This window comes from Pogona vitticeps, chromosome 3 (genome assembly GCF_051106095.1).
Source record: "Pogona vitticeps strain Pit_001003342236 chromosome 3, PviZW2.1, whole genome shotgun sequence".
Taxonomy (NCBI): Eukaryota; Metazoa; Chordata; class Lepidosauria; order Squamata; family Agamidae; genus Pogona; species Pogona vitticeps.
Genome location: NC_135785.1, coordinates 242,452,464 through 242,475,807, shown reverse-complemented (window position 1 = coordinate 242,475,807; position 23,344 = coordinate 242,452,464). Strand labels below are relative to the sequence as shown.

The 23,344-nt window shown below is 40.7% G+C and overlaps 1 protein-coding gene and 1 long non-coding RNA gene across 5 annotated transcripts in view; one reads left to right on the top strand and one right to left on the bottom strand.

The window, feature by feature from the left end:
- The window catches only part of SGCG (sarcoglycan gamma), a 31,176-nt gene that overhangs the window by 605 nt on the left and 7,227 nt on the right, over positions 1–23,344 (top strand). Inside the window, exons 1-4 of one of the 4 annotated variants that reach the window (XM_072993705.2) lie at positions 6,932–7,075; positions 19,935–20,129; positions 20,626–20,727; positions 22,195–22,282. In XM_072993705.2, coding sequence (XP_072849806.2) covers positions 19,935–20,129; positions 20,626–20,727; positions 22,195–22,282 — 385 coding nt within the window. In that variant the 5' untranslated portion in view covers positions 6,932–7,075. Of the gene's footprint in view, positions 1–6,931; positions 7,076–17,235; positions 17,255–19,931; positions 20,130–20,625; positions 20,728–22,194; positions 22,283–23,344 lie in introns of those variants that run through there. The other 3 variants (XM_072993708.2, XM_072993706.2, XM_078390033.1) reach the window with 3 other exon arrangements.
- Positions 9,712–12,148, bottom strand: LOC144588049 (uncharacterized). The gene is made up of 2 exons (XR_013543374.1): positions 12,032–12,148; positions 9,712–10,367 (listed from the first exon to the last, which is right to left on the bottom strand). It is a non-coding gene; the product is annotated as an uncharacterized LOC144588049 (long non-coding RNA).

The window sequence follows — 23,344 nt, the reverse complement described above, 5'->3', positions numbered from 1 at the left end:
TTTGCTTTACTCTCCTGTTTCCTTTGGCTGTTCACTGTAGTATTGGATGTAATCAGGCACCTTTTCTTTAGAAACATTATCTTTGAATTGTGCAATCTTCCCATGATCACACAGTGTCCTTTAATGAACCCTTTTCATTCTGTTCAAATTTTGGTAGCTCATACAGTATAAGCACATATTTATTATACACATAATCACACACTTTGTACTTGCTACCCCACATACCCCAGCAGACAACCTTCTACCACAACTATAGAGCAGTTCAATGTATCCTAAACTGACATGCGTACTGTTGCATAGTCTCTTGACACATGTCTTCAACATTTACGTATCCAGAGACTGGATACGTACATGCTGTACACATGTACGTATCCACTCTGAGTACTGTACAGCACGTACCCTTTTTCCCAATATATATGTCATCTGTTATATAATGCTCCTATCCTCATCTATGTGGTCCTCCTGTAGCTATTTCTTGGTTCCATCTACAGTACATGCTAACTTTCTTTTTTTATGTGCATTCCCACTTCTGTTCATACACGTTCCGCATCATTTTCTCATATTGTTTCTACAAGGAACAGCTGTCTCATCTACAATGCAAATGTATACATTGCTACTCAGAAGTATGTCCCAACAAGTTCATTGAGATTTGCACCCAGGTTCAGCGCTGCAGCTTGAAGCATCATTAAGTACTTGAATTCATGCCAGAAGAAAATTACTTTAAATTGACCTTAGATCAGAACTGTCTATGTTGTTAATTTGTTCCAGTTTTCTCCAGCTGAACTAGATTCCAGATTTGGTAACTAAAGGTTAAAGAACCAAGATTCCTGTGCTTTGTGTAATATAGTATTTTAAGAGATGTAAGTACTAGTCTATGCCACTAATGTATGTATTTGGAAGAGGTTTAGCACATGTTCGGGGTGTTATCCTTAGTCCTATAAAATAAAATGTTTTGCTTCCTCCAGAAAAGAACTTGTAAATGTTGCAATAGTTTGTTATAGTTCTCTGGACATCCATTGATTGATGTTGAGAAAACGTATCACCCAAGGTGAAAAGTTTTGTTTATATGTATTGGGTTAGATCCAGTAAAATACTTTTGTCAGTCTTTGGCATACATACATCTTATCATATTTAAAAACAGACTTAACGAGTCTCATTGATTTCAGCGAGTCGCTAAGAATAATAGATTCAATCTATTCATTTTTTTAATTTCAATATTGTACCCCATCTTTCCAATTGACTTTAAATAAATTGAGTAAATAGATAATCAGAATAAATAAATTGATCAAAATAAATTGATTATAACAAACTGAAATTACATCAAGCAATTGAGCAAGGAAGTGGCAATGATTATTTGTATAAAGGTTGCATGAAGATGCAGAATGTGAATGCTGGATTGCATTGATTTCAGATAATTTGGTTGGTGTCAAATTGTTTTGAAGTTAGCAAATTACTTTGTTTACAAGTATTTTTACCCAGTCCTATAATTCCTTATAATATAAAATTATAATGATTGGACTCCTAGAGCTGATTTACACATGATGCTTGTGACACAATCCATATCTAGGTGATATGTGAATTTTATGTTACCAAATAATATATTTTAGTAATGTTTTACTAATTTTATTTCTTTTTTAAAAGCATGCACTCTTTTGCCTAGTCATAGCTTCAGAAACAGGAAAACTGAAAGCTGTGCCTCTGTATATGGACTTAAAGGTTCTTTTAAATATGTGTAACTTAGAACAAGCTGGATTTCGAAGGGGCAGAGGAACTAGAGACCAAATTGCTAACATGCGCTGGATTATGGAGAAAGCCAGAGAGTTCCAGAAAAACATCTACATCTGCTTCATTGACTACGCAAAAGCCTTTGACTGTGTGGACCACAGCAAACTATGGCAAGTCCTTAAAGAAATGGGAGTGCCTGACCACCTTATCTATCTCCTGAGAAATCTATATGTGGGACAAGATGCAACAGTTAGAACTGGATATGGAACAATTGATTCGTTCAAAATTGGGAAAGAAGTACGAAAAGGCTGTATATTGTCTCCCTGCTTATTTAACTTATATGCAGAATTCATCATGCGAAAGGCAGGACTGGAGGAATCCCAAGCTAGAATTAAGATTGCTGGAAGAAATATCAACAACCTCCGATATGCAGATGATACCACTGATGGCAGGAAGAGAGGAGGAATTAAAGAACCTCTTAATGAGGATGAAAGAGGAGAATGCAAAAAACGGTTTGAAGCTCAACATCAAAAAAACTAAGATCATGGCCACTGGCTCCGTCACCTCCTGGGAAATTGAAAGGGAAGATATGGAGACAGTGACAGATTTTACTTTCTTGGTTTCTGTTATCACTGCAGATGGTGACAGCAGCCACAAAATTAAAAGACACCTGCTTCTTGGGAGGAGAGTGATCTTAAAAAGCAGAGACATCACTTTGCCGACAAAGGTCCGCATAGTCAAAGCTATGGTTTTTCCTGTAGTGATGTACGGAAGTGAGAGCTGGACCATAAAGAAAGCTGACCGCCGAAGAATTGATGCTTTTGAATTGTGGTGCTGGAGGAGAACAAAGAGAACAACTCTGTCCATTTTGAAGGAAATCAGCCCTGAGTGTTCACTGGAAGGACAGATCCTGAAGCTGAGGCTCCAATACTTTTGCCATCTGATGAGAAGACTCCCTGGAAAAGACCCTGATGTTGGGAAAGTGTGAGGGCAAGAGGAGAAGGGGACGAGATGGCTGGACAGTGTCACCGAAGCGACCAACATGATTTTGACCCATCTCTGGGAGGCAGTGGAAGACAGGAGGTCCTGGCGTGCTGTGGTCCATGGGGGTCACGAAGAGTTGGACACGACTAAATGACTAAACAACAAAGAGACTGATTGAATCCCCTGTGCTCATTTGTACTTAAAAAGCTAAGCCTTGGCTTAGCCTTTCAAAAGCAGAGCAACAGCAGGAGAAGAGAGGAGGGAGATTTTCAAAAGCAGCATGAGTAGGTTCCCTTTGAAAAGCTGACCGCTCCTGTGCAAGTACATGCTCCCCTATCTGTCTGTGTGGCTTGGTTTGGTTTGGCATTTTAAGAAAGGCAAGTGGAGTAGCAGCAGTGGAAAGAACAGACAGGATGGGGGGGTTGTTTGCTTTTCTTGACTGGCTCTTCGAGAGAAGAATACATATTAAAAACCCTTCTTGCCCTCCTGTCTCCTCATGCTTCTTGAGAGTAGGCGGGAAGGATTCAGACATGGTTGCTTCAGGTCTTTGCCATATGTGTAGACCCTACCAAATGGCATGGCATACTGGGCTTCTTAGCGGCCCTATTTAGCCTGCTCCAAAACAGGCAAATAGACAAGCCCTTAGTCAGGTTCTTAATTTGTACTCTGCAGCTGTTTAACTTTAGAAAGAAGCCTCATGTTCTCCTGCCATCTTTTAGTTGGGTCCCCTAAAGGGAGGCAGCCACATATAAATAAGAGAAGATTAAATAAGCAATAGTTCCTGCAGAAGAAAGCAGGGAACCTGATGAGAGGGTAATGAATTGATAGAAATAGATACAGTCATGTGATAAAGAAAGTGCACCCTCTTTTAATTCTATGATTTTATGTATCAAGACATAATAAAAATCATCCAGTCCTTAGCAGGTCTGAAAATCAGGGAAATGCAACCTCAGTTGAACAACATGACATATTATACCGTGTCATGATGTATTTTACAGAAATAAAGCCTAAATGGAGAAGCCATGTGTGGAAAACTAAGTACACTTAGAGACTAGTAAATGACGTAGAAACACCTTTTGCAGGAATAACTTGAAGTAATTGTTTTATTTTCAACTTTACCAGTCTCTCACATGATTGTGGAGGAATTTTGGCCCACTCTTCTTTACAACATTACTTCAGTTCTTTGAGGTCTGTGGGCATTTGTTTCTACATCATCATCATAGGCATCCTTCAGTCTCAAGAGACTATGGTAACGTGGAGGACTTGGAACAGCGTCTAGTGTTTTGATGCTGTACACGAAGCTGGAGTGTCCTCTCCAGGGCACGGAGCCTGGGTAAAATAATGTGGAGGATAGGCTGTTACCCAACCAGCAAATCCCCCCTCTCCACGTCACTGAAATACAGCATCTCAAACAGGTTGAGGTCTGGATTTTGACTTGGCCGTTGCAACACCTTGATTCTGTTCCTTTTCAGCCATTCTGTTGTAGATTTGTCGGTGTGCTTGGGATCATGGTCCTGTTGCGTAACCAAGTTTCAGCCAAGCTTGAGCTATCTGACAGATGACCTCACATTTGACTCTACAATACCTTGTATACAGTTCATGGTCAACTCAATGTCTGCAAGATGCCCGGGTCCTGTGGCTGCAAAAGAAGCCCAAATCATCACCCCTCCAACACTGTGCTTGACAGTTCATAGGAAGTGTTTCTGCTGATATGCTGTGTTTGGTTTTTGCCAAAAGTGGCACTGAGCATTATGGCCAGACTTCTCCACTTGGGTCTTGTCTATCCAAAATGCATTGTTCCAGAAGTCTTGTGGTTTGTCCAGATGCATCTCAGCAGACCTAAGCCATGCTGTATGCTCTTTTTAGAGAGAAGAGGCTTTCTCCTGGCAACCCTCCCAAGCAAAACATACTTGATCAGTCTTTTTCTAATTGTACTGTCATGAAATTTAACATGTTCACTGAGGCCTGTAGAGTCTTAGATCTGAATGCTCCAAACCAGCAAGCTGCTAAAACTTCGGCTTTTATAGAGGTGGTCACACTTGGTGATGATCAAATTATTCAAGGGCATTTGGTTAGCAGCACCTGGTTGCTACTTAGCCTCTTAAGTGCTATGGAAACAGCAAGGGTGTGCTTAGTTTTTCACACATGGCTTTTCCATTTTGGCTTTATTTTTTGTAAAATAAATCATGATACGGTGTAATATGTCATGTCTTGTTGTTCATCTGTGGTTGTCTTTACCTATTTTTCAGACCTACTAAGGACCAGCTGATTTTTATTATGTCCTGATATGTAAAACCATAGAATTCAGAGTGGGTGTACTTTATTGTTCACATGACTGTATACTTGTAGTTCACCCATGTTAAAACTTTTCTCCTTATGCACAGTCAAATGCAAAGAATTTCAACTACAAATATACATATTGTGGATGAAAAGAAAAGTTGAAGATTTGAGTTAATATAAAGTGAAGTATGCTTTTTCAAGCTGTTAAGGAGCCAGCATGAGTGAGGAAAGAGGAGCACAGCGAGGGTCCAGTGTATGCAAAGTGAGAACAGGTCCAGCCAGACTTTTATAGCCTACTGTTACTTTGTGCAGTGTGTGGAGCAGCCAGATTAGAAACTATAAACAGATCTTTCTCTTACATGCCACTTCAGGGATGGGTCAGGCTCTCCTTAGAATAAATTTATTCAAGGAACAGTGCTGATTAAGCCAAAAGCAGAGTTTGTGACACTCACACATTTGCTTTTGATTCCCCATGAAGACCTTTTTTTCCTTCATTCGAAAGACAATTTGTATGTTCTTTAAGATATTTTATATGTGGATACTGATGACAATGCCTTAAACGTTTTGAAGAGTTCAGTAGAGTTCCTTTTGCACAGGCAGGACTACAGATTCTGACGTCAGCATTTTAAAGAGCCAAAATGTTGGGATAATCAATGTTGTTTACCATCACAAAGTCAAGAAGGGACATTTTAGTACTATGTTCCTCCGATTCCTCAGGACAGAAGTGAGTTGGGCACGTCCAGACTCGCCCTTCTGGTGTAGGTTGGTGTGGTCTAAATAGGGTTGGTTAAGGTTGGCAGGGGGTGATATGCCATTTAGTGCCATCCTCACATCCAAATTGGCATAAAGAGAGAGAGGCAAGCTACACATGGTGGTTGGTGCAAGAGGAGAAAGAGGAGCCAAGCAAAAACAGACACCTGTCTGCCCTTTGCACTCCTGTTTGACTACACCAGATTTGGACATAGAGGCAGAGAGAAAGGAGCAGGACATGCAGAGAAGGGAGTATGCAATCTCCCACTGCCCCCTCATCTTGCAATGTAAACAAAAGAAAGGGATCCCCCACCATTGCGCCTTTTTTTGTATATGTGCACACACAAAGGAGATACAGGAATTGGTTGAAGCATGCAAAGCAGAGTAAAGTATTCAGTTTTGCCACTACCTGAAGTAGCTTGTTTATTAAGCACTTCACGATACTGGAAATTCAAACTGGAAGCACCCTTGGCAGCTTTGACTGCTGCAAGGCTCGATTTCAGTCCATTCCCAGTGATGGCAGACTCTTGGAACAGACTACACTAGAGCAGTGGTCCCCAGCCTTGAGCCTCAAGATGTTCATAGACTACAACTCCCAGAAGCCTTCACCACCACCTCTGCTGGCCAGGATTTCTGGGAGTTGAAGTCTAAGAACGTCTGGAGGCCCAAGGCTGGGGATCACTGCACTAGAGCATACCAACCTGCACCAAAAAAGTAGACTTCTGTGATAGAGGTTCAAAAAAGTGCTGCTTGGGCTGCCTTGCGGGACATCTGGAAGCAAATTGGTCCACTCCTCATGTGGACACTGGAAGAAAGAACAGACTAATGTGCCAAATGGGGACAAATGCATTTGGAAATGTTTTTAGAAAGCAAAAATCCAGTTAAAAGTTCCAGAGACCTGATTCTCTCAGTAGAACCAGGAGGTGGGGTTGGTTTTCTCCCTCCCCCCTTGCACTCCCTACGTGCCCTGAAAACCTCTTCTAGAGGGCTGTGAATCACACCAGGAGGATTTAGGCCCACACAAACAAACCTAAATCCTATACAAGGTCCAGTGAAGAAAGCATACATAAGAATACATTTTCCTACAAATAGAATTAAGTCAAGCCTTTTTCTGAAGGCATTAGTACAGTACCAGATAGTTTGTCATAGATTAAAATTAGCCCTGCCTGTCTTGCCAGTGAAAGGCAGTGGAATGTGAGATGTGGCCAAACATGTAAACAAGTTCAGCCACGCCTAAAATATCTCCCCCTACAAGTGGAGGAAACTATTCTGTAGTAGAGAACGAGTCTGAAACTAATTAGTTCAGCAAATTGAGGTCCATCCCCCCCTGCACAAGGTAAGTCTTTCAAGTACAATATATTTATCTATTTGACTGCTGTATGACACATTTAATACAGAGTTTGAACAGTTTTTAATTTCTGACACTTTCAGTTCTGTTCATGTGCCCTTTTGTTCTGCAATTCAACCAATACTTTTAAGTTCAAGCACTAAATACGGTATTAACATTCAGTGTGTGTTTTATTATTGTATATCACGAATTACATAAAACATTGTTAAACATTTTGTTTGGCAAACTAATGACATTATCAAAGCAGCAAAGGCTATTCTGTTTGGGTCAGTTTGATTTCCACAGTATGAAATATCTTGTTATGCTGCTAAGAAATCATGGCTGTCAGGTTTTCCTGTCTCTTGCAAAAAAAGAAAAGAAAAAAAGCTATCAATGTATATACTGTAGCTGTTTTTTAAGTGCAAGCATTCCCTCAGTGGTGGTGCCTGAATGGGGTTGTTAAATGGATTGTGTCTTATTGCTTTGAATCTCTTAATGTGTTTGTTTACCACGTTGTAGTGAGGTATTAGATCCTTTCTATATATTTGTATACATGCTGTTTTAATGGTGTAGGCTGCCTTGGGTCCTTTTTGAGGAGAAGTAGGGTAAAAAATATTTTAAATAAATTAGTGATAGAAATGGGATGTTACTTAATGAAGTATTTTTACTTGCACTTGCCATGTATGGGCATGAATATAAATTCCTATTAATATTGGCTAAAATCTTGTACAGCTCTACACAACAGGAATTAGATCATTGGTAGTAGCCGATGGCCACTAATTAAAGAGTTCCTTCCACAATTTTGGGTTTTGCACAGCTCACAAAGTTGCAGTCACCCCGAAATCTCAGAATAAAGCCTTTAACCAGAGACAATCGACACCTGTCAATGACTTAATTCACAGTGTTCAGGCAGATCCCACACAGCAGGATTTGGGCCATTATATATTTATGTTTATTGTTCACATTTATTGTATAGCATATGATTTGTGGGCTGCCTTTGCCATGGACACAATTTCCAGAAAGAACATCTGTTCTGTTGCATTTGTGTGTAAAGAGGGAATTTGTTCACAGAGCCTGATTTTTGTATACAGGCTATGTTTTGTGAATCAGGGCAGCACATTAAGAAGTGGTGGAACAAGGAAGAGAGGAAAAGTTTGCTGTAATAAATGGGGTTGAGTGGGAGTGGGCAGGAATTGGTCTCCATAAATTAGAAGCATTGTTCATAGACCAGCTTCCCCCATGCTCCCTTTTGTGTTTTGTGTCTCTGGCAATTCAGTGTCGTTCTTGTTTTGCATTTTGAAAATGTCAAGGTATGGCGAACCTATAGAATTTTCCTTCGTTGTGGTGCTGCCACTGATAGCCAGACAGCTGTATGTTCATTGAAACTATTTTGTCACACCTGTCTACTAAAAAGTGCCTGTGACTGCTTCTAATTTTTTTTAACAAGAACCATAAAATACAGCATTATAAAACAGATCTACAAAAGGCATTGCCCTGGTCTCTACTGACTACATGTTCACAGAGCACAAGGGAACTCCTGATGATAGTGTTAGCAAGACTGAAGTTCACATCTTTAGCCAGCTCCAAATAGTCACTTGCCATGTTGAGATCTCAACTGGGACCATATGGGCTTAGATAACCCATCTCAGGTGCTGCTCCATTTTCGGAATAGTGGAGAGTAGTTATTCTCTGATATGTGGCCACTGGCCATGTGTTAAGTTTTACATTCTAAATAAAATATGATCCAAGGAAGGCAATGTATTGCCCTGAAATTTTGGAATGAGGCTGCCCACGCCCTCTCAAACCATGAACCACTCCTCCTTTACAGAGGAAAGTTCTATATACAAAGGGCTGCTAGATTACAGTTTTTCCTTTGAAGGCTATTTCTGATTGAATGTCTTTATCCAGTCCACGTTTATGACAAAGACCACCAAGAAGAGACGGCCTTGAAGTTGCTTCTTAGCAAGATATCTGAAGATTCTCAGTCATCCAGGTGTGGGTATCTGGAAGCTGAGTCATGGCAACTGGACTGCTTTCTTGTTAGGCCCAAACGTTTCGTTACTCACCGAAGGAGCTTCTTCAGCTTGGATGAGTAGTGAAACGTTTCAACCTAACAAGAAAGAAGTCCAGTTGCCATGACTCAACTTCCAGATATTGCTTCTTAGCAGTTAGCACCTGGAGAACCAGTGGACAGTACAGGTTGGCCGGTCACATACTTCTCAGTATAGTGAGATGCATTTCTATTTAAACATGTTCATTATTTCTATCCGTGTATTTTTACATGAAAATTAGTAAATGCCATTGTTTTGCAGACCTGTGGCCACTTTTGTACTCATTTTCAGGGAGGTAAAATGCCTTCCTCTCTTCTGGATAGAGGCCAGGCACTCTGTATTGGTAATGCTGATTCCTGGAACATGCTTCTGATCCAGCTGTCCACCTCTCTTCTGAGGCCCTGGGTGGTCAACTGTGGGGTAAATCAAGCATGTAAAGGGAAGTACTGCAACCTTCATGCATTATTTTGTGCAGAACCTGTGTGTGTGCAGCTACTTGTGCATAGAGTAAACTCTTAGTCATTACTTGAAGAAAAAAAAGATGCGTCAGGAATAAAGGGCTGAGATTTGCAAAATAGAAGTTGACTATGATTGTTAGTTTTTAAATACCGATATTTATATTCCATGTAGCTCTGAAGATTTCAAAGCAGTGTATAAGAAGAATAAAATATGTAACTACAGTATACGCAGAATTAAAATACAATATTTATCTCTTCTAATTCAACTGATAGTAGCCTGGATGAAACAGGGAAAGCTTACAAAAATAGATAAGTTTTCAAACATACGTTTAAAAATAAAAAAATTGTTAGAGCATGGTGAATATCAGAAGAGAGAGGGAGTGCTACAGTGCTAAATTATCTGTTCCACATGTCAGCAGTTTAGATTTTAGCTGCACATGGCACCAGCAGTAGGGCCTCTCCAGAAATCCTCAAGGGCTGAATATGTAAAAAACTCAAAATAGTAATAATTATTACAATGTAAACAGTTGTATAATGCCTTTCCACTCTGTCATAGAAGGCAGACCACGCAGCTGCTTGTTGTTGAAGAGGAACCTCAAGGCCTTTGTATACCATTCTAATGATTCTTTGGATGAAATCCTGTTGCCAGAAGTTATACTGTTTAAGGCTGATGATGTCATTAGCTCCTGCAATTTTTCACAAATAACATTCTGATTCCCTTCAAAGGTCCTGAGGTTCCTGTAGGTTCTTCTTCGTGGCCTCTGTGAATTTCACCCCCCACCATCTCCAACCCTACAAGAAGAAATAAGAAAGTTACTCCTCAAGTATGCCATACAAGCCATCTCACAACACAACAAAGGGTTTTTCTCTCGCTATTTCACTGTGCCCAAAAAGGGCGGAGGTCTTCGCCCTATCTTAAACCTACGAAACTTAAACAAATACATAATTACCACAAAATTGTGTATGGTTACCCTCATATCAGTTCTCTTGTTACTCCACAAAAACGACTGGTTCACAGTCACAGATCTCAAAGACACATACTTCCATATTTCCATACACCCTTCACACAGGAAATTCCTTTAATTTCAACTAGGATCACAAGCCTACCAATTCAAAAGGCTTCCTTTCGGCCTTGCAACAGCTCCAAGAATATTCACCAAGTGCATGGCACCAGTAGCCATTTACCTCAGACTGCAAAAAATTCTCATATTTCCATATACTGACGATTGGCTCCTTTTAGCTCACTCCTGTCACAAGGCCCAGCAAGACACTCACTTCACTCTTACCCTCCTTCGTGAGCTCAGTCTTGCTGTCAACGAACAAAAATCAAAATTGAGACCTACAAAGATTATTCATTTTATAGGCGTACACATAGACTCCACACAAGCTTGCGCCTTTCTTCCTCCAGACAGAAGAGAACATTTCATCACCTTACTTCAAGTTTTCACCTCTCATGCTATGGTACCTGCTTTAACTGTGCAACGTGTACTAGGCACCATGGCCTCTATGACATCAGTCCTGCAGCATGTACATCTCAATATGAGATCTCTTCAGTCTTGGTTTCTCTTCCTCTTCGACCTGCTCACAGACCCTCCTCATACTCTTTTAAGGGTCACTCCAGAACTCACCTCCCAACTTCAATTGTGGCATTTCCCTCCCAACCTATCAGTCGGGCAGCTGTTCTGACAACTACGACCACAAATAGAGGTCACCACTGATGCCAGCCTCACAGGCTGGGGGGGCTCACTGCAAATCCCTCAGAATCCACGCCAAGTGGTCTCCCAGAGAAAAATTGTTCCACATCAACGAATTAGAGCTGTTGGCAGTTATAAAAGCTTGCAAAGCTTTCATAAATCTCCTCGCTGGCAAGAGGGTACAAATTGCCACTGACTACACCATGGCGATGCACTACATTCTGAAACAAGGTGGCACCCACTCTCCAAGTCTCCTCTGTTTAGCAGTCGACCTCTGGGAGTGGTGCCTAGCACATCATATCTGCCTCACCGCTTTACACATTGCCGGCGACAACAACGACTTGGCGGATCTACTCAGCTGCACAAACTCTCAAGCTCATGAGTTGGAGTTAGACCAATCAGTTTTTCTTCGCCTATGTGAACAATGGGGCAAACCAATTTTCAGTCTCTTTGTCTCCCGTGTGAATCAGAAGTGCAAACGATACTGCTCCCAAGCCGGCATTGGCAAACACTCCCAAGGAGATGCATTAGTCAGCTGATGTCTCAAGACCCACACTTACCTTTTTCCGCCATTCCCGCTCCTCCACAAGGTCATGGTTCGCCTACCACAGGACAAACCCAATGCCATCATTATAGCCCCTTGGTGGCTGAGACAACCCTGCTTTCCAGTCTTTCACAATCTCTCATCAGACATTCACTACCTCCCTCGCCTGCCCCACCTCCTCACGCAGAACGAAGCCCAAGTAATCCACCCGGACTTACCTGTTCTGCACCTGGCAGCATGGAGGATTCCGCCTCACTGAACATCCTCCATCCAGCAAAGAAGCCCTACACTAGGAAAGTTTACCTGTATAAATGGAACAAATTCAAATCTTTCACTGAAACTTCCTCATTGCCTTCTGTCAACCCATCACTTGCTACTGTTCTACGTTTTTTGCTTCATCTCAAGTCTAGCGGCCTTTCCCTCTCTTCCTTGAGAGTTTACCTCTCCACCATAGTTTCTTATCAGCCCCCTAACACTCCAGCAGCTGATTTCTTCAAACATCCAACATTAAAATGTCTTCTTAAAGGTCTATCTCATATGTACCCAGATATTCGTCTGCCTTCCTCGCAATGGTCATTCACACTAGTACTACAATAACTTACTAAAGGTCCTTTCGAACATTTAGCTTCAACTAATATACGACTACTTACCTTTAAAACAGTTTTTCTTGTCACCATCACCTCAGCTCGATGAGCTAGTGATTTAGCGGCCTTATGTCACGACTATCCTTATTTACAGTTTTTTCCAGACAAAGTCAAACTATCTATGGATATTTCTTCCTTCCCTAAAGTCCATCTCTCTCAGCCATTTATCCTTCCTTCCTTCTTCCTGTCACGTTCCACAACTCAAGAAAGAGTCCTCCATACTTTAGGTGTTAGACGAGCTCTTGCCTTTTACGTCTAACACACCCAGCCTTTTAGGCGTTCACCTCGACTTTTCATAAGTCACCAACCACCTACTAAAGGTTGCCAGGTGACATCTCAAACTATATCTAGATGGGTCGCTTCAACCATTCACCTTGCCCATCAGCTGGCATGCAAACCAGTCCCGAAGGTGATTCACTCCACCAGAGCAGTGGCAACCTCTATGGCATTCCTATGCGGCATACCTCTTCCAGACGTGTGCACCTCTGCCACCTGGGCACAGCTGTCCACTTTCATCCGGCATTATAGACTTGATCTCTGGGAGAAGTCTGATGCAGCCTTTGGACGGGCTGTTCTAGCCGCTAACTTGGCGTGACACCCGGCCTCTGGGTAAGACAGCTTTTAGTCACCCAGGATGTGATTCACAGAGGCCACAAAGAAGAACAGGATACCCACCTGTAATTGTAGTTCTTCAAGTGGACCTCTGTGCTGCACACATCCCACCTGTCCTCCCCACTGTCACGCCATTCTGCTTGATATAGCTGCAGTTGACACAACTGAAAGGGGAGCCTTGGCGCCAAGGTACTTATACAAAGGAAGAGGGGCCTTATTCTAATATGTTTTTTGCTAATTCAAAAGTTCTAGAACTTTCCAATGATGCTCTGCGCAGGCACAGATCACCCAGGGTGTGAATCACAGAGGTCCACTCGAAGAACTACAATTACAGGTGGGTAATCTGTCGACTCCTTTTCTTGTGAAGAAGCCATGGGGGGTTGCGGAAGGGAGGGGAAGGCTTAAATTACTGGAGTGATTTTACCAGCAGCTGTAATTTTCAGAAATTAAGGATCCTGCTCCCACCCCCCAAATATCACAGCTCTCCAGGACTTCCCTAGGACAAAAGTGATCACATGGGACCTTTGCAGGGGATTGGAAAATTTTTGTTTCTGCAGAATCATTCTGGTTGATGGCAACGTCAGCCTGAAGGAATCCACATTACAAAACGCAATTTTAGGGTTTGTCTTTAAGCCATAATTTAATTTGGCAGCCTTGTGAATCAAGGATTCTACAAATGTTACCCCCAGCTAGTTAGATATTTATGGCTCATATAAAGGCCTAAAATATTGGCCTGCTTTTTTAAAAAAAAGGGAGCTAGAGAATCAGAAGTTTAGCACATTTAGTGTGTACTTTTAGAATAATTCATTTTTTGTTTTTTTCTAATTATCTCTTTCTGACTGCAGATAATTAAAACAGCTCTATCTTGCTTAGGGGGATAGCATTCGCCAAGAATATATTGTCACTATAATCTTTTACTCCAAATTAGGTTGTGAAAAGTATTTAATAATCAAATTCCATTATTTTGTGAGGCAGAATGCTGATTAAGATGAAAATATAGCTACCATGTTGTGAAATGCTATGGGACAGTGCTAATCCATTGCCAGAGAAGGAAAGAATGGACCACAAGCCATATTTAACAAGGGAAAAAAAACAGTTTAACACAAAACTGGAATTGAAAATTTCTTGCACATTCAGTCATTCAGCAGCTTGGTGAAACATTGTGAATATATACTTTTAAAATTAAATTAAACAGTTCTTCCAAGCATCCATTTTAGCTACAGATGAGAATCTTCATTACAGATATAAGATAAGTCTATATGCACACTTAAAATATCTCTTGCATCTTGTACTCACATAGGTATTCGTTTCAGTTGTGGGCCAGTGAAATTCATATCTAAGGAAGACATCAGGTCTGTTATTTAATCAGCATCCATTCTTGCTTTGGTAATAGCAGAATCCTATAAATGTTGACTCAGTGATAAGTACCATAGAGCTTGTTCTAAGATAAGTGGGATTAGATTTGCAATATTCTGTTCCCTAGAGTGGTGGCCTAAAGCCATAACTTTTGTGGGAGAGCTTCTCCATCTAAGGACCGAAAGAGGAGAATCTTCCATTGCCAAGGGAAAGAACTAATTTTGTATGCCTCATCCAACCCTTGAGGAAACTTCCACAATCTTTACATCTTTGTTGCCAAAACTCCAGTGTTAGTAGAATGAAAGGGGAAGATCCATAGGCATGCAGTGTACAGTAAGTAGTTCCACTGTTCTGTGTCTACAGTATGGTCATTCATAGAACTGTGCTAGAACTGGTCCCCACTCTTTATTTGAGCTTAAAAAGGCAGTAGGGACACAAAGGAGAAAGGATGAGCATCTTTTCCAGAATTGAAAGTTTTGATGGTAGTGGAACTGGAGGAATGAAGATTATGAGTTTAAGCATAAGTGTTGATAAACTGGTTTACATATTACACTAACCCATTGTGTCATCAATAACAATCAAGTCAATAGTGAATTATAAAGACCCTTTTCAGAGCAGAGAATACTCAGAAGTTGTTCTAGGGGCATCCTGGTACTGTTAAGCTTGCCCATGGCCACACAGGCTAGCTGTGCTTCACAGGAGGCATAATGTAGAATCAAGGTCCTAACTAAACCATTAAGCTAGACAGACAGACCGACCGACAACCCATTGTCTAGCCTGCTATAAACAGGAACAAGTTGCCGGAGTCTCAGGGTTATTAACTAATTTCTTTCCCTCTGTTTCTCACCAGAGGGTAGGAAAAGATATTTGGAAGCTTTCACTTCCTCTTTTGGTTTGCTACAACTTGTTGTCACCTACAGCCTGAGTGAAACTGAACTTTTAGTATCATGGAATCAGAAAAGTGAAGTTGGAAGGGGCCCACAAGGCCATCGAGTCCAACTCCTTGCTCAATTGCAGGAATACAATCAAAGCATATCTGCCAGGTGATTACTGTATCTAAGTTTTTCCTGAATGTCTCCAGTGTTGGAGCACTCACCAACTCCCGAGGTTACTGGTTCCACTGTCACACTGCTCTAACAGTTAGGAAGTTTTTCCTGATACTCAATCAAAATCTGGCTTCCTTTAACTTGAGCCCATTTTTGCGTGTCCTGCACTCTGGGATGATGGAGAACAGATCCTGCCCCTCCTCTGTATGACAGCCTTTCAGATATTTGAAAATTGCTATCATATCACCCCTCAGTCTTCTTTTCTCAAGGCTAAACATGGCACAGTTCTTTCAGCCTTTCCTCATAAGGCTTGGTTTCATTGGTCTCGAGATGCCAGCTTTAGCAACTATTGCTTGACATTGGTTTGATGGTTGTCCGTCCAAAAAGCAACAGAAACAGGTATTTCTGAACTTCTAGCTTTGAGGGAGGAGGAAAGGCAGGTGGGGACCATGGGACCTTGAGCTAGCTACTTACATTTATTCCTCCTTGTACTCATCAAGCCAAATTGGTTGTGTGTGACATGGGTGTCACCATTGCTTCATGTCCTTCATTCCTGTCTATTAATTAGGTTCTCTCCTCCACTGCATTGATGATTTTTCACTTGCTTATCATTTTTACTGGCAGAATGTGGTCACTTGTGTAAACCTAATTTTTCATAGATTCAGAAAACCATTAACTGGCAGCAGCTTTTCTGTTATATTGAGCTGGACTGAAAAAACAGTCAGCCACATATTAACTGTTGCAATTAGTTTGTTTCTGCTGGATTCTGTCTGATACTCCTGAGAGACACTATGAAGTTATTGGCCTGGCCTTCTGTAAATAAGGCTAGGGCAGAAATAATGGAATTCTTGTCCCTGGGCGTCAGCGTTCTGCCATGGCTTCAACTCCTAGATAAGTTGCAGTTAAAATGGGGTGTAGCTTGGACTGAAGGTAGCAAGTAGTTGAAAGAAGAGGGAGGGAGGGAGGGAGGGAGGGAACGTCCCACCAATGCTGGGAACTTGGTAGAAATGTTAGAATTGTGCAAGGGATGAGCAGGAAAACTCCTTTGAAAGACCAATATTCTCCCATACTTGATTACCAAGAACAGAAATCTGCTCACCTTGAAGGCTCCCTTTGTAGCTCAGTTCATTGAGGCTACAGCTTCTGCTACATATCATGGCTGCAGAAACACACGTAATCTAGCATGAGATTCATTCTATTTTAGTGGACTAGAGGACGTTATGGAGTTCCTGTTACACAATGTTCTCTTTTGGCTAAACACAGGCAATATAACTTTGTTTTGCTAATTTCAACCATAAATGAATATAATCAGTGGGTGTAAATATGATGCTTTGAACCGGATCAAACTGCATTCAGTAACAAATGCAGAGTGGTCTTAAGGTAAAGGTTCCCCTTGACATTTAGTCTGGTCGTGTGCGACTCTAGGGCGCGGAGCTCATCCCCATCTCCAAGCCATAGAGCCAGCGTTTGTCCGAAGACAGTTTCCGTGGTCACTTGGCCAGCACAGTTAGACACGGAACGCCGTTACCTTCCCACCGTGGTGGTACCTATGTATCTACTTGCATTTACATGCTTTCGAACTGCTGGGTTGGCAGGAGCTGGGACAAGTGACGGGAGCTCACTCTGTCGTGTGGATTCAATCTTACGACTGCTGGTCTTCAGACCTTGGAGCACAGAGGCTTCTGCGGTTTAACCCACAGCACCACCACATCCTTAATTCAGATTTATAGCTTTATATAAATCCAAACTGTAAGGATGCAAATCTGTGTCTACTTGCTTGAGAGTAAGGCCTTCTGAAATCACTTGGATTAATAGCAATAACTGTATGCCACCAAGTCAATTCAGACTTATGAATTGACTTCCAGGATTTTCTCAGTAAAGAGTACTCAGAAGTGATTGACCATTCCCTTCTTCTGGGTACAACCTGAGACTGTGCAGTTTGCCTGGCCAGCTCTTCTATGATGAACACTGGGGAATCAAACTCCCAACCTCTGGCTCTGCTACTGTCTGAGGATATGTACACAGGATTCTGCCTTAACAGACAACAAGGACATAGTATAATGCTGTGCAATGACACAAAAATATTTTCCCATCTATTCCTGGGAAGAAAACCATCTTGGGAGAGGGCAGTTTAAACAGCCAGGAAAGGAGTGGTTAAACAACTGTCATTCACCACACTTCCCTTCTCCAGTAAGAATATGTTTTTTCTTAAACTACTTGCAGCTTAACTTTAGGACTTAAGTATAAAAGTTAAGCATTTTTATATCTCAAGCAATAAATATAAGCATTAAGGATCTGAGTGTGCAATATCTTAATGCAACTTCTATGAAATCTGACAATCTATAGTACCATTGAAATATAATACAGAATATAAGAATGGAAGCTGGCCTTTTTGTACATGAAGGGACTAAAGCCCACTCCCCTAACTTGTTTTAGTACTAGAACTCACACTCATCCAAGGAAGCCGAATGATGAGAGAATCAAGGCAGATAAAAGGACTTCTTCATAGCAACACATAGTTAACCTGTGGAGTTTACTGAAGGCTACCAAAGTGGATGGCTTTAAAGGAAAGCTAAACAAATTCATGGAGGATAAAACAATCCATGGCTCATAGTCATAATCAGGGCTTGAAAAATACACTCGTCCAGTCCTCTGTGACGAGTGAAAAATGCTGCTCAACGAGCCTGTCTCTCTCTAATCATGCAGTCCTCCCCTCCCCCCTCCCATTGCAAAAGGAAAACTGCCCTCATGAGAATAGAGTTTGAGCGGCACATAGAGATATAGCTCTGCAGAAGAAAGTAGAGTAGTCCCATGCTGGAGAATATGAAGATTTCCTGCTCCCAGTTTCAACCAAATGAGGACACATCCTGGGGTGGGAGGGAACTGTGGCTCCTTAAGAGGCTGGGCGCTTTTGCTTTCAGGTGTTATTTTTTATTTTATTTTTTTTATTTTTTTTGCTGGATACATTCAAAAGAAAGGCATTCAAAATACAAGCTTCATGACCCCACAGGCACGCAGGTAATAAAGCAACCCAAGTCTGATGGTATAAATCAGTGATTCCCGTGTACGTAATACAATTTATTTTGGGTTTGTATGCATTGTTACATAGAAATAAAAGTGAACAAGTGCCTAGTTTAAATTTGTTAGCATAAATTGCAAGGCTATAGTCCAGTCATGCTGACTGGTGAAATTTTTGACTGACTGGTAAGACATTCTAAAATTTTTCAAGCCCTGGTCATCATGACTGTGTATTATATGACAATCTATCTCTCAATATAATTTGGCAGGGACCTTGAGCAGGACAATGCTGCTTCTCTCTTGTCCTTGCGCTTCCCAGTTGGCCACAGAGGAAATTGAATATTCGACTGGGAGGGCTCATATTATGTTCTGTTAATGTTTAATCTTGAGCCCAATTAAAAACAGCTTAGTCAGTTAACCTGATTAATTCAACCACCAGAATCCTTTTGTTTTTTACAGGATAATTGCATACATTGTACTGTAGCAGCAAATTGCTGCTAATTAACAAGGTGCCAGTCACATTTCTGATTGCATGTTAATGCAGTGAGTTTGTGACCAGAAGTATGCACAATAGCTTATTTATTAGTGACAGATCACCACCACAGTTTACACAATTACACTTACACTGATGTAAATCAATAGAATTCTGGGTATTGATTCAGTTTTAATATTTTTAGATGAAACATCTTATTGTAGCAGCTGTCGTCATAAAGGAGTCAATTCTGTCTAGAAATTTTTAAAAATGGTACTTGCCTCTGCAAGTTTCAAATATTTATACTGAAAACAATATTTCTTTAAATAGTCACTTCATTGTGGCACATTTTAGTCCACTGATTGGGAGAACAATATCCTATGTATAGTCATGTTGGTCTATCCCATTAAAAGAAACGAAGAGGCTAGAGAGATGCAGTATGAAAAAGCTTGTGCCAAATAAACATTTAAGGTGCCACTAGATCCTTTGTACAGTGGTGCCTCGCTTGACGACGTTAATTAATTCCAGCGAAATCACTGTAGAGCAAAAACGTCAAATGAAATAAAAAAACCATTGAAACGCATTAAAAACCGGTTAATGTGTTCCAATGGGCAAAATACCTAATCGTCCAGCGAAGATCCTCCATACGGCAACCATTTTCGGGTGCCTGTCTTGCGAAAAATGCCTCCTAAAAACATCGGGGACCCATTTTGAGCAGCTGGTGGCCATTTTGAAAACCCGACTATCAGCTGTTTTGATTGTCATAAGGCGAAGAATTGGTTCCCGAAGCAGGGAATCGATCATCGCAAAGCAAAAATACCCCATTAAAACATTGTCGCAAAAACATCGTCATGAAGCGGATTCGCCGTTATATGGAGTTAAGCTTGGCACGACTGTAATTTTTTAAAATGACCTTATTAATAGGTTAAATGCTTATGCCATACTTTACCTAATATTCCCTTTGCTCTAGCAGATGGTACGTGAACAGTATAATACTACAACACCTGGCACTAATATACAGAGACCAGAACCTCAATACATCTACAATGTTGGGATTTATGGCTGGAGAAAGCGCTGTCTTTACCTCTTTGTCCTCCTCCTGATCATCATTGTAGTTGTCAATCTTGCTTTGACAATCTGGATTCTGAAAGTGATGTGGTTTTCTTCCGTAAGTGTCTTCTCTTCATTATGCTCTCTTGCATGTATTTTACGTATCTTTCCCAATGTCTTCTCTGCGATGGCACCTTATCCAAGAAATGCTATCCAGAGAAAATTTTGGAGACTGTTGCATTCTGCTTCTGGAATGCTGTCCCAGGAAATTACCCTTCCCCATGCATTCATTCATTCATACATGCCATCTGGCAGCTAATCCTTTGTTAGTATCAAAGAAAGATCTCTTCCTCCTTATGAATTTTAACTCTTAGTATTATTACAATAATTCATTCTGCTTTTATCTGTTGTCTTTTGTCTGTTCCACTTTGCATTTAATTATTTATAAGTTGCTTTGAAAGTATTTTGATTGAAGGGCAGTATGTAAATTCTTCTAAGTTACAGTGCCTTGCTCTTTTATATCAAATATCATGGACTGTGCCAATTCTATATAATTTTAAAATCATTTGAGTAAGAAATAATGTTTTATTAAAGCTCAGAGGTTTTCATTGCAGATTGGCATGGGGTATTTGTATGTTCAAAGTGAAGGAGTCCGTCTAGAAGGAGAGTCAGAATTTTTATATCCTTTATATGCCAAAGAAGTTCATTCTAGAAAAGTAAGTATGCTACAATGCTTTGTATCATAGGTCCTTCAAATTTGGTGGACCTGTTTCCCAGAAAATAAGGATCTTATATTAGTTTTTGCTCCAAAAATGCATTAGGGTGTTTCAGGGGATATTTTATTTTTTTCATGTACAACAATTTACATTTATTCAAATATAGTCATGCCATCTTCTTCGGGTTGCTGCACAATGGTGGAGGGCGGGGTTTCACTTAAGTGGGGCTTATTTTTGGGTTAGGGCTTATATTACTAGCATCCTGAATAATCATACTAGGCCTTATTTTTAGGTTAGGGCTTATTTTCAGGGAAACAGGGTACTTCTGAGTAAAGATGCACCACTATTCTAGGTTAGTAAACGTGCACAGAACTGGAGCGAAAGTCAGGTGATCAGTGGTTATCTGCAAATGAAATCGTATTTATGATTATGATTTGCAAATTATCATACACAATGTTTATGTAGGCTACACTCAGCAGTATGTCATGGAATAAGAGTGGGTGCTGGAATACATTTAGATTCAATGTAGATTCAACGCATCCAGCCATAAGATGATACTTACATCAGCCCAGAATCAAGAGTGACTCTGCTCAGGATCTTGAAGAATGCATTATTGCAGAAACAGAGAAGTTTATTCCTCTACATAATTTTGGACTGCAGCTTCTACCATTGGTTGTGGTGATGAGAGTTGCAACCCAGTGTATACAGGACCACTTGTAACCTGGCTCATAATAATTGGTGATAGACCGTGACAATTCAAGTTAATGAGAATTCAAGTCAAGGACAATGAGAATATAACTAAGAAGTGGGATAGTGAAACTCTAAACTGAAAGATTAAAAAGTTGCTTACAGAGGCTCGAGTCCAAATGTTAAGTCCAACAAGAGTAGACAAACAATGAGTGGAAACTTGGTGAGTCCACACTTAATAAAAGTTGCATTGAATTAATGAGCTTATTGTTTACTTTCTGGTATTTAAACAAATTTCATGAAATGTATAAATTGGAGAGAGAGAGAGAGAGAGAGAGAGAGAGAGAGAGAGAGAGAGAAGACTTCGCATGTATAAGAGCTTTTCTCAAAAGTAGGAAATATCTCACAGAGGAGTATACCCTCTTTTTTTTGTAGTTTCCTGCTCTTACAGGAGAGAATGGCAGAAGCATGCCTCTTTGCCATGCTCTCTCTGCACTTGCATGAACAGGTCTGCACTTGAACAGAGCTACTGCTTTCAGAATCCTCAAGAGTGAGAGCTTTGGATCATTGGTCCCCTTCTCTCACCTACAGCTCATGTTCCAGCACTTCCTCTCTCAAGATCCAGCAATTTATATACCTTGGGGGGGAAAGTGGGAGGGCAAGATGGGCATACCCTTGAGCTACCCCAACCCAGTTGGTCTGCATTATGTAGGTTAGTTGGCGCAAGATGAGTGTATATTTGGAACATGCTAAATGTGCCTCTCTTTTTCTAAACTCTAGGATGAACCATTGCTGATAAACTCTACTGACAATGTGATTTTAAATGCACGCAATACTGATGGGAATGTCACAGGGAGATTAAGTGTGGGTAGGTTTAACTTATATTTCTTACATTTGTGTTCTGAAAAGTTCCAGTGTGCCAAGAGTTGTACACTCATTCACTGTTGTGATTTTACATACAGCCCTAGCTCCTTCCTCAAATAGCCCTAGCCACCCAAATCAACTGAAGAAATCAAAGTAATTAATTTACACTTAGATGGAGGTCAGACTTTTAGTTTATTAACATTATGCCTATCATTATGCCTTCATTCACAATCCCTTTTTAAAACAATTCAGCTTCCAAGAGGATATCAATGAGTGGACTACACAATCATTTTTATATTATATGCAAAATACATATTATTCTCAATTTTGATCAGATATGACTTCGTTAGCAGTGGGGAATGCCAGTGTCCATATTTAGCTGGCAGTGAGGAAAATCATAAGTTGGACTCAACTTGACAGGCCATAATTTTTTATTTTTCTTAATTCTTATTTAACAGTGAGATTTAGTTCTGTATAAAAATGTAAAAGACTGCACTATAATGGAGGGTTCTCTTTATTCATGATATGAAATGCAGGGTCCTGATTTGATAATGAGAAGGCAATTATATTCTCTACTGCTTTCTTTTTCTTCCCGCTCCCACTGTGCAGTTATACATACTATAAGCTTATTTTTGCATCGTGAATGCCACTTAACTCAGCCCTAACAACTTATTATTATATGATTTTGAAAACATCACTTTTCCTTTCATCGAATCCCAGAAACAAGCCATGAACAGATGCTGAATTAGGAGTATGGTACTAGGTAAAGGTTCCCCTTGACATTTTGTAGTCCATTCATGTCCGACTCTAGGGGGTGGTGCTCATCCCGTTTTTCAGGCCGTAGAGCCAGCATTTGTCTGAAGACAGTTTCTGTTGTCATGTGGCCAGCATGACTAGGGAACACTGTTTTACCTTCCCACCGAGGTGGTACCTATTTATCTACTTGTATTTGCATGCTTTCAAACTACTAGGTTGGCGAGGAGCTGGGACAAAGCGATGGGAACTCATTCCGTCGTGTGGATTCAATCTTACGACTGCTGGTCTTCTGACTCTGCAGCACACAGGC